The 13,960-nt window shown below is 44.4% G+C and overlaps 1 protein-coding gene across 1 annotated transcript in view; it reads right to left on the minus strand.

Moving 5' to 3' along the window:
* The window catches only part of zgc:172076, a 25,244-nt gene extending 20,906 nt beyond the window's left edge, over window positions 1–4,338 (minus strand). Inside the window, exons 1-3 of the mRNA XM_046330090.1 lie at window positions 4,181–4,338; window positions 3,870–3,916; window positions 2,081–2,279 (exon numbers count right to left, since the gene is read on the minus strand). Of these exons, the coding sequence (XP_046186046.1) occupies window positions 2,081–2,279; window positions 3,870–3,916; window positions 4,181–4,196 (262 nt within the window). The 5' untranslated portion in view covers window positions 4,197–4,338. The remainder of the gene's footprint in view (window positions 1–2,080; window positions 2,280–3,869; window positions 3,917–4,180) is intronic.
* Between the last annotated feature and the right edge of the window lie 9,622 nt (window positions 4,339–13,960).

Below are 13,960 nucleotides of genomic sequence, written 5' to 3' on the forward strand. Positions count from 1 at the left end.
ACAAGACGCGAGATTTCATCTGGAGAGAGAGGGGAGAAAGAGGTCAGAGCACAGGGTAGGGCAGTGTGAGCAGAACCAGCGGTGTCGTTTGACTTAGCAAACGAGGATCGGATGTCGTCGACCTTCTTTTCAAAATGGTTGACGAAGTCATCTGCAGAGAGGGAGGAGGGGGGAGGGGAGGAGGATTCAGGAGGGAGGAGAAGGTGGCAAAGAGCTTCCTAGGGTTAGAGGCAGATGCTTGGAATTTAGAGTGGTAGAAAGTGGCTTTAGCAGCAGAGACAGAGGAGGAAAATGTAGAGAGGAGGGAGTGAAAGGATGCCAGGTCCGCAGGGAGGCGAGTTTTCGTCCATTTCCGCTCGGCTGCCCGGAGCCCTGTTCTGTGAGCTCGCAATGAGTCGTCAAGCCACGGAGCGGGAGGGGAGGACCGAGCCGGCCTGGAAGATAGGGGACATAGAGAGTCAAAGGATGCAGAAAGGGAGGAGAGGAGGGTTGAGTGTACATATATATACACATATATATACATATATATACATATATGTATACATATATATACATATATATATATACGTATACATATATATACATATATATATACATATACATATATACATATATATATATATATATATACATATATATACATATATATGTATACATATATACATATACATATATATATATATATGTGTATATATATATGTGTGTATATATATGTGTATATATATGTGTGTATACTTGTATACTTGTTCCCCCCACTGTATACACACATACACACCCATATATATATATATATATATATATATATATATATATATATAATATGGGTGTGTATGTGTGTATACAGTGGGGGGAACAAGTATTTGATACACTGCCAATTTTGCAGGTTTCCCTACTTACAAAGTATGTAGAGGTCTGTAATTTTTATCATAGGTACACTGTGTTTGGAGGAAGAAGAAGGATGAGTACAACCCCAAGAACACCATCCCAACCGTGAAGCATGGACGTGGAAACATCATTCTTTGGGTATGCTTTTCTGCAAAGGGGACTGGACGACTGCACCGTATCTCAATACGGTGCAGTCGTCCTGGATGGGGCCATGTATCGTGAGATCTTAGCCAACAACCTCCTTCCCTCAGTAAGAGCATTGAAGATGGGTCGTGGCTGGGTCTTCCAGCATGACAACGACCCGAAACACACAGCTAGGGCAGCTAAGGAGTGGCTCCGTAAGAAGCATCGCAAGGTCCTGGAGTGGCCTTGCCAGTCTCCAGACCTGAACCCAATAGAAAATCTTTGGAGGGTGCTGAAAGTCCGTATTGTCCAGTGAAAGCCCCGAAACCTGAAGGATCTGGAGATGGTCTGTATGGAGGAGTGGCCCAAAATCCCTGCTGCAGTGTGTGCAAACCTGGTCAAGAACTACAGGAAACGTATGATCTCTGTAATTGCAAACACAGGTTTCTGTACCAAATATTAAGTTCTGCTTTTCTGATGTATCAAATACTTATGTCATGCAATAAAATGCAAATGAATTACTTAAAAATCATGCATGTGATTTTCTGGATTTCACAGTTGAAGTGTACCTGTGATAAAAAAATTACAGACCTCTCCATGCTTTGTAAGCAGGGAAACCTGAAAAATCGGCAGTGTATCAAATACTTGTTCTCTCCTCTGTGTGTCTATATATATACATGTATATCTATTTATATTGAAATATAAATAGATATATATCACACACACAAACATTTTGCCTGCGACGAGGTGGAGACTTAAAGTATGTTATGATTCCCTAGCACAGTAACCACACACACCCTTAACCTAACCTTAACCCCTAATTCTTTGTTTTTTTTTGCTGAAAACAAACTGGATTGAGTACTGTGCCATACTGTACATAGTACTAGTACTACCAGTGTAGGACGTGATAGATTGTATATCGACAGTCCATATACTACTCTATCACTTCCTATACTGGTGGTACCAGTACTATGTACAGTATAGCACAGTCTTCAACCCCCCTTTGTTTTCAGCACATACAGATCTAGCAACAGGCGTTCCCTATAGATCGCGTAATGCCTGTTGACTTCACCTGGTTCCTCGAGGCCCGGGCGTATGACATCATCAAAGATGACCCCACTCTGGGTGGCACGGTTGAACTGGCGAGCATACAGTTTTGGAGTCAGGATGCTCGCCATACACGTGTAGTTGTATTTTAGGTTAGGGAACTCCTCTTCGGGGGAACCTCTCTTCAGGTTGAACAGTGACATGGGGTCTGTAGGGACCAACGTCTGGGCGGATAGGATGTGGTCAGACGGGAAAATAGAAATAGAATAGAGTATAAACGTTATTGGCCTTGAAGGCCGTTTGTCTAGGACATACCAGTAGACTACATAGAATAGCATGAGCATTTAAATTCATAAATGGAAATGCATACACTATGGCCCATATTGGCCTACACATAATGATGCAGACCAATACCATACAAATAAATGAGTTCTAAGGTAACCTCATCCCCAGGTTATTGCACACAGCGCATATATGTAAGTGTGGTACATCAACAATTCAAAGTTGGCCTTATAGTGGGAGTGACTATAGAATTATATGGGAGTGAGGATTTGTCATGGGGTATTGTGTGTTGATGGGTGAGAGAAAAAAAACGATTTAATCCATTTTGAATTCAAGCTATAGCACAACAAAATGTGGAATAATACTTTCTGGAGGCACTGTTAAGGCTTCCTAGCCAAAACAGTTCAGAAGAGTTTGTGCATATATTATGACGACATTTTGTGACTCTTATGTTCGTTTTGGACTATTTGTGTTAGTTTTTTTGGCTGTTTGGGCACACAAAGTGTTTTCTCAAAGCAAAGCCGAAGTCGGTAGCCGTAGTCTACTCTGCGTCTGTTATTGGTTAACACTATGGATTCTTTAATAGTAGGTGTCATTCAATGAGAGACAACGGATTTTCATTCACATTTTTTCACTTGAGAAATACTGGACCAAACATCTTAGACGCAACATTGCACGCTTAAGATGTCCTCTGCAAAAATGTCAAAATTAATGACAGATTTCTTGAGTTATTGTAGATGGAATTCGGACTATTTTGAGTACGGCTACTGTATCTCAAAATGGACAAACAGTAATATTGACACTTTTTTCTCATTTTCAACCGAAGTTCTTTCAAAAGGGAGTATGCTGGCACACTTGCTCGGTTTGTCACAAAATGCGTTCATAATATATACACGAACTGTTCCAAACTGTTTCGGCTGGGAAGCATGCTGACGCCTTTAATGAACTCTCCACCATAGAGAACGATAGAGGCCTCTAGTGGCCAAAAGGCTGATTTGGCATGGGTAGCGCCACTTTAAAGTAGTCGACTGGGTGGGATTCCTATGAACTGTTGCCTCGGGTGCTGCCCATGCTGTCACAGATGCGCTATAATGGCAAAGATATAAAGTCCTCTATTAGCATTTTTACAATGACAACATACAGTATCTTGGGATTTTCCTGGTGGATTTTCAATTCATGAATTAAATTCTAATTGACTTCATTGTTTAACTGGACCCTTGGTAGGTTTCAAGAGGGCACACAACAGAAAATTTTTAACACAATTTTGCAATGGAAACCTAATGAGCGTTTTTTGGGGGCCAGGTAATCCCTCCCTGTTTCAGTACATCGTCTTCCATTCGATGCCTAATGAACATGACTCTGGTCTTGCCTCTACCTTGTTGTCTGACCAGATGTTTGAAAGCACACTCGGAATTGCAAGGCTGCGATGGCTTTCATCCACATAGCTTAGTCCTTAGTTACCCTGCACAGTAGGAATATAGAACATCAAGCCTTGCTAGACAGTGAATTAGATTGGATCAAAACAGTATTACCTCGAGATGGGGCCTGTACTTTGCTTCCAAAGAGTAGGTGATGGGGGCTGTAAGAGAAGTTTTACATCAGGAATGCAGTACAGTGGCATTTTGTATTCTTAATCTCCAATCAAAATCATAACGCAAAGGAATTGGTGTGAGCTCTACCAAGTTCTATTAGTTGCCTGGCTGAAAATGTCTCTCAGCCATACAGAACTGTAGCCTGTGTGAGTAGGGAAAAACAACATGCCAATTGCAGTCATTTTGTTATTTTCGTTTTGACAATGTGAAAGAGGATGCACGCATGCAAACAAAATGGTGGCGTCACTTACGTTTGATCTTCCACATCTCGTCAAGTGAGAACGACTCTGGTGGCTGGCAGTCTGGACTTGGTGGTTTGGGTATAGGGTGGTAGTGGAGGTGATAGTACGGTCCCAACTCTACTCTCAACACTGAACAAAAGAGCTAAGAATAGCCACGTAGTCTCGTCATCCCCAGTTTTGACTGTCCAAGTCCCACCTGACACGCTCATCTTTACAAAGTGGTGCGACGGTCACCGGTGTCATGTTGCATGGCCCTAACAATGTCAGTCTTTTTATAACCCAATGTAAATTAGCACTGCTAGGATGTGGTGGTTGGTGGATGGGTGTTTACACAAACGTAGAGTTCACTTTGGACAGGCACACCATAGCAGTGAATGGAGAGTGAATAGTGCTAAATGGAAGAATCCTGATTTGGAGGAGGTTCCCCCAGGGCTCAATGTTTAGTCAAAGTTACTGACAGCAAGCCTTGTCACAGATCTGTTTGTGCTATCATGTCAACTACACGTCAACTCCATATTTGGCATGATAATGAGTGACAAAAACTTGACATGAAGCACAGAAAGATTTGGGACCAGACTAAATGATCACTGGTGCATTTGATATATTTCTAAAGAAAGTGTAAATAACTTTTTAAAGGTGCAATCTGCAATATGTTCAGCTGATGGTAATTTCAATGAGTGATGATACCCACTGATTACTTTTTTCCAGCCATGTCCAGCCACCAAAAAGCAGGGCTGCCATATAGCTGACAAAAAAATGTAATAGAATCAGGGATTGTGCCTTTGATAGACCATTAAGAGAAGTTTCAAAATACAGAGTGGCTGCAGATCCAAATTCTCGAGAACCATTTTCCCTACAACTAAATCCAAAAGCTTCTGCGCATGTGTGGGATTCTCTAATTTACGCAGTCTCTCTCTGCTTTACTTGTTTAATGAATTAATAGCCCGGAGAACTGGCTACTTTGGCAAATTTCTGTGATGAATTGAGAATTCTGCTTGATAAATCCAGACTGAATCACGTAATGATATTTTTCCATATATCAGACCCGAACATAATAGCATATGTTACTGTAAGACAAAAAAACAACACCTAATTTCTTATGAGATTTAGGATGATTGTGACAATGGGTAATATTTTTATCTCGTGGCCAAAACCCAACAGTGCGCCACTAGATAAAATGTGTTTTGATTGAAACAAAACACAGGTGTGCTACAGTTTAACACCATCTGCTCTAAAATTCGCTCCCTATACATAATTCAAATGAACACTGTACTTCGAAACAACACTGTACACAATTCAAGAAGATCTAATGCGTATTCCCATGAAACTGATTAAAATCAAATGGTTGGCATGCAGAAGCTGCATTGGCATTTCACAGGTCCCCCTCCCTTCGAGAAATGTGAAGGGAGGAGGGGGACTACGAAAATTGGTGCTTAAAGTAGAGGTAAAGAAACACGGCCAGAACATGATTTGTATCTCCAAGGGGGCGGTTTCCCTGGGATCTGCAGCCTCAGCCAACAAAATATGCAGCCAAACATTATACATTTATTTATAAATAGCCTTTATTGAATAATGAGAACAGTTGTTTTTAATGCAAAAATAAAATCTATATCAACTTTAGCTTTCTGTGACAACAATACACACATTTACACTCATAAAGACTGTTTGGAAGTTAAACTGTGATATGCGGATCTGACGTGGCTGTGATGGTAAAATAGTTTGTTCCAATACAGTAAGGAATGCGTATTTATGTATTAAATCGTAGATTCCAAAAGGCTTTATACGTCTTTCCTGTAAACCATCACAGACTATTATTGTTCTGTGTAAGATGTCTGCCCTATTACATTTCAAACATTGTTGTAGTTTAATAATTTTTCACGTTTCATGTCCAAATCATCCTAAAGTGTCTTAAATTGCTTATGTAGCTCAATTAAGTTAAACTGTACGATTTGGAACAGGAAAAATGCTGATATACGGGATTGTTGTTGGGTCACACATGCTAAAAAGTTAGCATTTAGAGACCGTGGCCAGGGACACTAAAACAAAGCAGGATTGTGGTATTACCTTGTCTGAAGATAAGGAAACCAATAATGAGGTTAAACTATCCATTTAAAGGGGAAATCCACAAAACAAAGCAGTCAGCCTGGAGAAATGTAACCACTCTCGAATTCATAGACAAATCTATGAATGCAAGGACGGATCATCCAAGATAACAAAACATTGGAGGACTTATATACACTGCTCAAAACAATAAAGGGAACACTTAAACAACACAATGTAACTCCAAGTCAATCACACTTCTGTGAAATCAAATTGTCCACTTAGGAAGCAACACTGATTGACAATAAATGTCACATGCTGTTGTGCAAATGGAATAGACAACAGGTGGAAATTATAGGCAATTAGCAAGACACCCCCAATAAAGGAGTGGTTTTGTAGGTGGTGACCACTGACCACTTCTCAGTTCCTATGCTTCCTGGCTGATGTTTTGGTCACTTTTGAATGCTGGCAGTGCGTTCACTCTAGGGGTAGCATGAGACAGAGTCTACAACCCACACATTTAAAAAATAATAAGAAGAATTTATTTTGTATTTTTTTTAACCTTTATTTTACTAGGCAAGTCAGTTAAGAACAAATTCTTATTTTCAAAGACGGCCTAGGAACATTTACATACATTTACATTTAAGTCATTTAGCAGACGCTCTTATCCAGAGCGACTTACAAATTGGTGCATTCACCTTATGACATCCAGTGGAACAGCCACTTTACAATAGTGCATCTAAATCTTTTAAGGGGGGGGGGTGAGAAGGATTACTTTATCCTATCCTAGGCATTCCTTAAAGAGGTGGGGTTTCAGGTGTCTCCGGAAGGTGGTGATTGACTCCGCTGTCCTGGCGTCGTGAGGGAGTTTGTTCCACCGTTGGAGGGCCAGAGCAGCGAACAGTTTTGACTGGGCTGAGCGGGAACTGTACTTCCTCAGTGGTAGGGAGGCGAGCAGGCCAGAGGTGGATGAACGCAGTGCCCTTGTTTGGGTGTAGGGCCTGATCAGAGCCTGGAGGTACTGAGGTGCCGTTCCCCTCACAGCTCCGTAGGCAAGCACCATGGTCTTGTAGCGGATGCGAGCTTCAACTGGAAGCCAGTGGAGAGAGCGGAGGAGCGGGGTGACGTGAGAGAACTTGGGAAGGTTGAACACCAGACGGGCTGCGGCGTTCTGGATGAGTTGTAGGGGTTTAATGGCACAGGCAGGGAGCCCAGCCAACAGCGAGTTGCAGTAATCCAGACGGGAGATGACAAGTGCCTGGATTAGGACCTGCGCCGCTTCCTGTGTGAGGCAGGGTCGTACTCTGCGGATGTTGTAGAGCATGAACCTACAGGAACGGGCCACCGCCTTGATGTTAGTTGAGAATGACAGGGTGTTGTCCAGGATCACGCCAAGGTTCTTAGCGCTCTGGGAGGAGGACACAATGGAGTTGTCAACCGTGATGGCGAGATCATGGAACGGGCAGTCCTTCCCCGGGAGGAAGAGCAGCTCCGTCTTGCCGAGGTTCAGCTTGAGGTGGTGATCCGTCATCCACACTGATATGCCTGCCAGACATGCAGAGATGCGATTCGCCACCTGGTCATCAGAAGGGGGAAAGGAGAAGATTAGTTGTGTGTCGTCTGCATAGCAATGATAGGAGAGACCATGTGAGGTTATGACAGAGCCAAGTGACTTGGTGTATAGCGAGAATAGGAGAGGGCCTAGAACAGAGCCCTGGGGGACACCAGTGGTGAGAGCGCGTGGTGAGGAGACAGATTCTCGCCACGCCACCTGGTAGGAGCGACCTGTCAGGTAGGACGCAATCCAAGCGTGGGCCGCGCCGGAGATGCCCAACTCGGAGAGGGTGCAGAGGAGGATCTGATGGTTCACAGTATTCGAAGGCAGCCGATAGGTCTAGAAGGATGAGAGCAGAGGAGAGAGAGTTAGCTTTAGCAGTGCGGAGCGCCTCCGTGATACAGAGAAGAGCAGTCTCAGTTAAATGACTAGTCTTGAAACCTGACTGATTTGGATCAAGAAGGTCATTCTGAGAGAGATAGCGGGAGAGCTGGCCAAGGATGGCACGTTCAAGAGTTTTGGAGAGAAAAGAAAGAAGGGATACTGGTCTGTAGTTGTTGACATCGGAGGGATCGAGTGTAGGTTTTTTCAGAAGGGGTGCAACTCTCGCACTCTTGAAGACGGAAGGGACGTAGCCAGCGGTCAGGGATGAGTTGATGAGCGAGGTGAGGTAAGGGAGAAGGTCTCCCGGAAATGGTCTGGAGAAGAGAGGAGGGGATAGGGTCAAGTGGGCAGGTTGTTGGGCGGCCGGCCGTCACAAGACGCAAGATTTCATGTGGAGAGAGAGGGGAGAAAGAGGTCAGAGCACAGGGTAGGGCAGTGGGAGCAGAACCAGCGGTGTCGTTTGACTTAGCAAACGAGGATCGGATGTCGTCGACCTTCTTTTCAAAATGGTTGACGAAGTCATCTGCAGAGAGGGAGGAGGGGGGGAGGGGGAGGAGGATTCAGGAGGGAGGAGAAGGTGGCAAAGAGCCTCCTAGGGTTTGAGGCAGATGCTTGGAATTTAGAGTGGTAGAAAGTGGCTTTAGCAGCAGAGACAGAGGAGGAAAATGTAGAGAGGAGGGAGTGAAAGGATGCCAGGTCCACAGGGAGGCGAGTTTTCCTCCATTTCCGCTCGGCTGCCCGGAGCCCTGTTCTGAGAGCTCGCAATGAGTCGTCGAGCCACGGAGCGGGAGGGGAGGACCGAGCCGGCCTGGAGGATAGGGGACATAGAGAGTCAAAGGATGCGGAAAGGGAGGAGACGAGGGTTGAGGAGGAAGAATCAGGAGATAGGTTGGAGAAGGTTTGAGCAGAGGGAAGAGATGATAGGATGGAAGAGGAGAGAGTAGCGGGGGAGAGAGAGCGAAGGTTGGGACGGCGCGATACCATCCGAGTAGGGGCAGTGTGGGAAGTGTTGGATGAGAGCGAGAGGGAAAAGGATACAAGGTAGTGGTCGGAGACTTGGAGGGGAGTTGCAATGAGGTTAGTGGAAGAACAGCATCTAGTAAAGATGAGGTCGAGTGTATTGCCTGCCTTGTGAGTAGGGTGAGGTGAGAGGGTGAGGTCAAAAGAGGAGAGGAGTGGAAAGAAGGAGGCAGAGAGGAATGAGTCAAAGGTAGACGTGGGGTGGGGAGGTTAAAGTCGCACAGAACTGTGAGAGGTGAGCCGTCCTCAGGAAAGGAGCTTATCAAGGCATCAAGCTCATTGATGAACTCTCCGAGGGAACCTGGAGGGCGATAAATGATAAGGATGTTAAGCTTGAAAGGGCTGGTAACTGTGACAGCATGGAATTCAAAGGAGGCGATAGACAGATGGGTAAGGGGAGAAAGAGAGAATGACCACTTGGGAGAGATGAGGATCCCGGTGCCACCACCCCGCTGACCAGAAGCTCTCGGGGTGTGCGAGAACACGTGGGCGGACGAAGAGAGAGCAGTAGGAGTAGCAGTGTTATCTGTGGTGATCCATGTTTCCGTCAGTGCCAAGAAGTCGAGGGACTGGAGGGAGGCATAGGCTGAGATGAACTCTGCCTTGTTGGCCGCAGATCGGCAGTTCCAGAGGCTACCGGAGACCTGGAACTCCACGTGGGTCGTGCGCGCTGGGACCACCAGATTAGGGTGGCCGCGGCCACGCAGTGTGGAGCGTTTGTATGGTCTGTGCAGAGAGGAGAGAACAGGGATAGACAGACACATAGTTGACAGGCTACAGAAGAGGCTACGCTAATGCAAAGGAGATTGGAATGACAAGTGGACTACACGTCTCGAATGTTCAGAAAGTTAAGCTTACGTAGCAAGAATCTTATTGACTAAAATGATTAAAATGATACAGTGCTGCTGAAGTAGGCTAGCTGGCAGTGGCTGCGTTGTTGACTTTGTAGGCTAGCTGGCAGTGGCTGCGTTGTTGACACTACACTAATCAAGTCGTTCCGTTGAGTGTAATAGTTTCTACAGTGCTGCTATTCGGGGGCTAGCTGGCTAGCTAGCAGTGTTGATTACGTTATGTTGCGTTAAAAGAACGACAATAGCTGGCTAGCTAACCTAGAAAATCGCTCTAGACTACACAATTATCTTTGATACAAAGACGGCTATGTAGCTAGCTACGATCAAACAAATCAAACCGTTGTACTGTAATGAAATGAAATGAAAATGTGATACTACCTGTGGAGCGAAGCGGACTGCGACCGGGTTGTTGAGTGCGGAAGTTCTATTCGGTAGACTTTGGCTAGCTGTTGGCTAGCTAGCAGTGTCTCCTACGTTAAGGTCGACAAATAGCTGGCTAGCTAACCTCGGTAAATTAAGATAATCACTCTAAGACTACACACTCTAAACTGCACAATTATCTTGGATACGAAGACAGCAAAGACAACTATGTAGCTAGCTAACACTACACTAATCAAGTCGTTCAGTTGAGTGTAATAGTTTCTACAGTGCTGCTATTCGGTAGACGGTGGACGTTTGCTAGCTGGCTAGCTGCTGGGCAGATAGCAGTGTAGACTACGTTAGGACGAATGAAATACGATAATTACGCAATTATCTTTGATACAAAGACGGCTATGTAGCTAGCTAAGAAGAAATTGCTAAGATTAGACAAATCAAACCGTTGTACTATAATGAAATGTAATGAAAAGTTATACTACCTACGGACCGAAGTGCGGATGCGACCACTCGCTCCAACACAGGAACAGTGGGTTAACTGCCTGTTCAGGGGCAGAACGACAGATTTGTACCTTGTCAGCTCGGGGATTCGAACTTGCAACCTTTCGGTTACTAGTCCAACGCTCTAACCACTAGGCTACCCTTGTGGCTCAGGTAGTGCAGCTCATCCAGGATGGTACATCAATGCGAGCTGTGGCAAGAAGGTTTGCTGTGTCTGTCAGCGTAGTGTCCAGAGCATGGAGGCGCTACCAGGAGACAGGCCAGTACATCAGGAGACGTGGAGGAGGCCGTAGGACGGCAACAACCCAGCAGCAGGACCGCTACCTCCGCCTTTGTGCAAGGAGGAGCAGGAGGAGCACTGCCAGAGCCCTGCAAAATGGCCTCCAGCAGGCCACAATTGTGCATGTGTCTGCTCAAACAATCAGAAACAGACTCCATGAGGGTGGTATGAAGGCACCAAGATTGGCAAATTCTCCACGGGCGCCCTGTGCTCTTCACAGATGAAAGCAGGTTCACACTGAGCACATGTGACTGACATGATGGAGTCTGGAGACGCCGTGGAGAATGTTCTGCCGCCTGCAACATCCTTCAACATGACCGGTTTGGTGGTGGGTCAGTCATGGTGTGGGGTGGCATTTCTTTGGGGGGCCGCACAGCCCTCCATGTGTTCGCCAGAGGTAGCCTGACTGCCATTAGGTACCGAGATGAGATCCTCAGACCCCTTGTGAGACCATATGCTGGTGCGGTTGGCCCTGGGTTCCTCCTAATGCAAGACAATGCCAGACCTCATGAGGCTGGAGTGTGATGCTATGGACTGGCCCGTCCGTTCCCTAGACCTGAATCCAATTGAGCACATCTGGGACATCATGTCTCGCTCCATCCACCAACGCCACGTTGCACCACAGACTGTCCAGGAGTTGGCGGATGCTTTAGTCCAGGTCTGGGAGGAGATCCCTCGGGAGACCATCCGCCACCTAATATAATATAATATAATAATATATGCCATTTAGCAGACGCTTTTATCCAAAGAGACTTACAGTCATGTGTGCATACATTCTACGTATGGGTGGTCCCGGGAATCGAACCCACTACCCTGGCGTTACAAGCGCCATGCTCTACCAACTGAGCTACACATGGACCACCTCATCAGGAGCATGCCCAGGCATTGTAGGGAGGTCATACAGGCACGTGGAGGACACACACTACTGAGCCTCATTTTTACCTGTTTTAAGGACATTACATCAAAGTTGGATCAGCCTGTAGTGTGGTTTTCCACTTTAATTTTGAGTGTGACTCCAAATCCAGACCTACATGGTTTGATAAATTTGATTTCCATTGATAGTTTTTATGTGATTTTGTTGTCAGCACATTCAACTATGCAAAGAAAAAAGTATTTAATTAGGATATTTCATTCATTCAGATCTAGGATGTGTTATTTTAGTGTTCCCTTAATTTTTTGGGGCAGTGTATTAGTGATATATACTTGTCGATTCTTGAAGAATATAACGTATAAATGCCATGAGCTTAGATAAACTGTCGTACCCAATCATAACCCAAAAAACAAGCTTATATTTGGGGTTCTGATGGGGTACAACAGTTTAACTATAAGCTCATGGCATTTATCTTCAAGAATCAACAGGTATATATCACTTATAATATATTTCCACATTGGATGTAGCAACTGCAGATTGCCCCTTTTTAAAGTTTTGTTGTAGAAATTCATAGTGCTGAATGAGACTTTGTTTTAAGAAATTACAATCATCTTTATTTAATATTGATTAATTAGAATGAAGCTGGTCGACCACACACTCCGAAGTGTGTGTTGCCGAGAGCTTAACCTTTAATGACAAAACAGAGATCTTTAATTACAGTAGGAGACCCCAAAATGCTTAGTCATGGCTGATTCCACTCCCCTCATGCTGATTGGTGGGGGGGGGGGGGGGGGCACCACAAGCCATCCTGGGTTCATCCTGTGGTCATCTGCAAAATAAGGGATTTTTCTACTCCTCCAGGCTATCTCTATCTCGGGTCACACACCACATCTTATCTATGGAATGCCAGCTGTAGGTTTTTATCACCAAGACATGAATCAATTGTCAGCTCAAGCTCCTGATCCCAACTCAGTCCCACAGACACAGATGAGAGAGTACTCATCATAGCTATTTGATTCATAAACAGTATTATAACATCTTGTAATTTATCTACCATAGGTATATGTTGAAATGTGAACATTTGTTTCCTTAAACCACAAGATCTGTGTGCCACGTCTACTTTACTTTTTGTTTATTAACATTTACTTTGACTTCCAGCACCTGCCCAAAGTTACTGGATCTGTCTGTCATCATTTTTTCTCTCCAAATGTTCCAATCTGAACTTGCTGAACTTTCTTTGAGATTTAAGGCATTTACATACATGCATTGTATATATTTGCTTTCGTATTTCTGTAAAGTAGAACCATGTGTTTCTGTAGAGTCAGACAGAATGACAAGGCTGTCATTTTGACAAGACTATGGTTGAAACGTGTCTGCTTTTTGAATAAACTAGCACCATTAATTCATAAATATGGTTGTTGTGGTCCATTCATGTGTGTTGTTACTCTTCCATTATTTTTAAGGCTTAGGCCGGGATTCCATAATGGAGCAGCGTACTATCCAGTAATGCACCTTTTTAAAGGTAATTTCTTTCTCATAGATCACATTAATTTTCTTTCGCTTAGTTCGCTGCTCTGTAACGTGCCTCAGATTGAATCCCAGCCTTGGTATTTCAGTATTTACCCAGAAAAGCACCCCATTCCCATAGAAATGTATAACTGCATCTGAAGTGTCATTTTTTATTATGCATTGGCATCCTATAATGTTTTTACATGAAAGCTCACAATGTTGCTTTACCGTTAACACAGTCATAAGAATAATGACCCGCACACACTGTCTTTGCTGGTTCATGTCCATCCCACAGTGGTTTCAGATACAGTACGTAGGAAAAGGTTACTAAAGATTGTTCCCTGCCAATCTCTATCAAAGGCATAGTAGGACAAATAAATGGCATCTCACAACGAGATGTGAT

This window comes from Oncorhynchus gorbuscha, linkage group LG26 (genome assembly GCF_021184085.1).
Source record: "Oncorhynchus gorbuscha isolate QuinsamMale2020 ecotype Even-year linkage group LG26, OgorEven_v1.0, whole genome shotgun sequence".
Classification (NCBI taxonomy): Eukaryota; Metazoa; Chordata; class Actinopteri; order Salmoniformes; family Salmonidae; genus Oncorhynchus; species Oncorhynchus gorbuscha.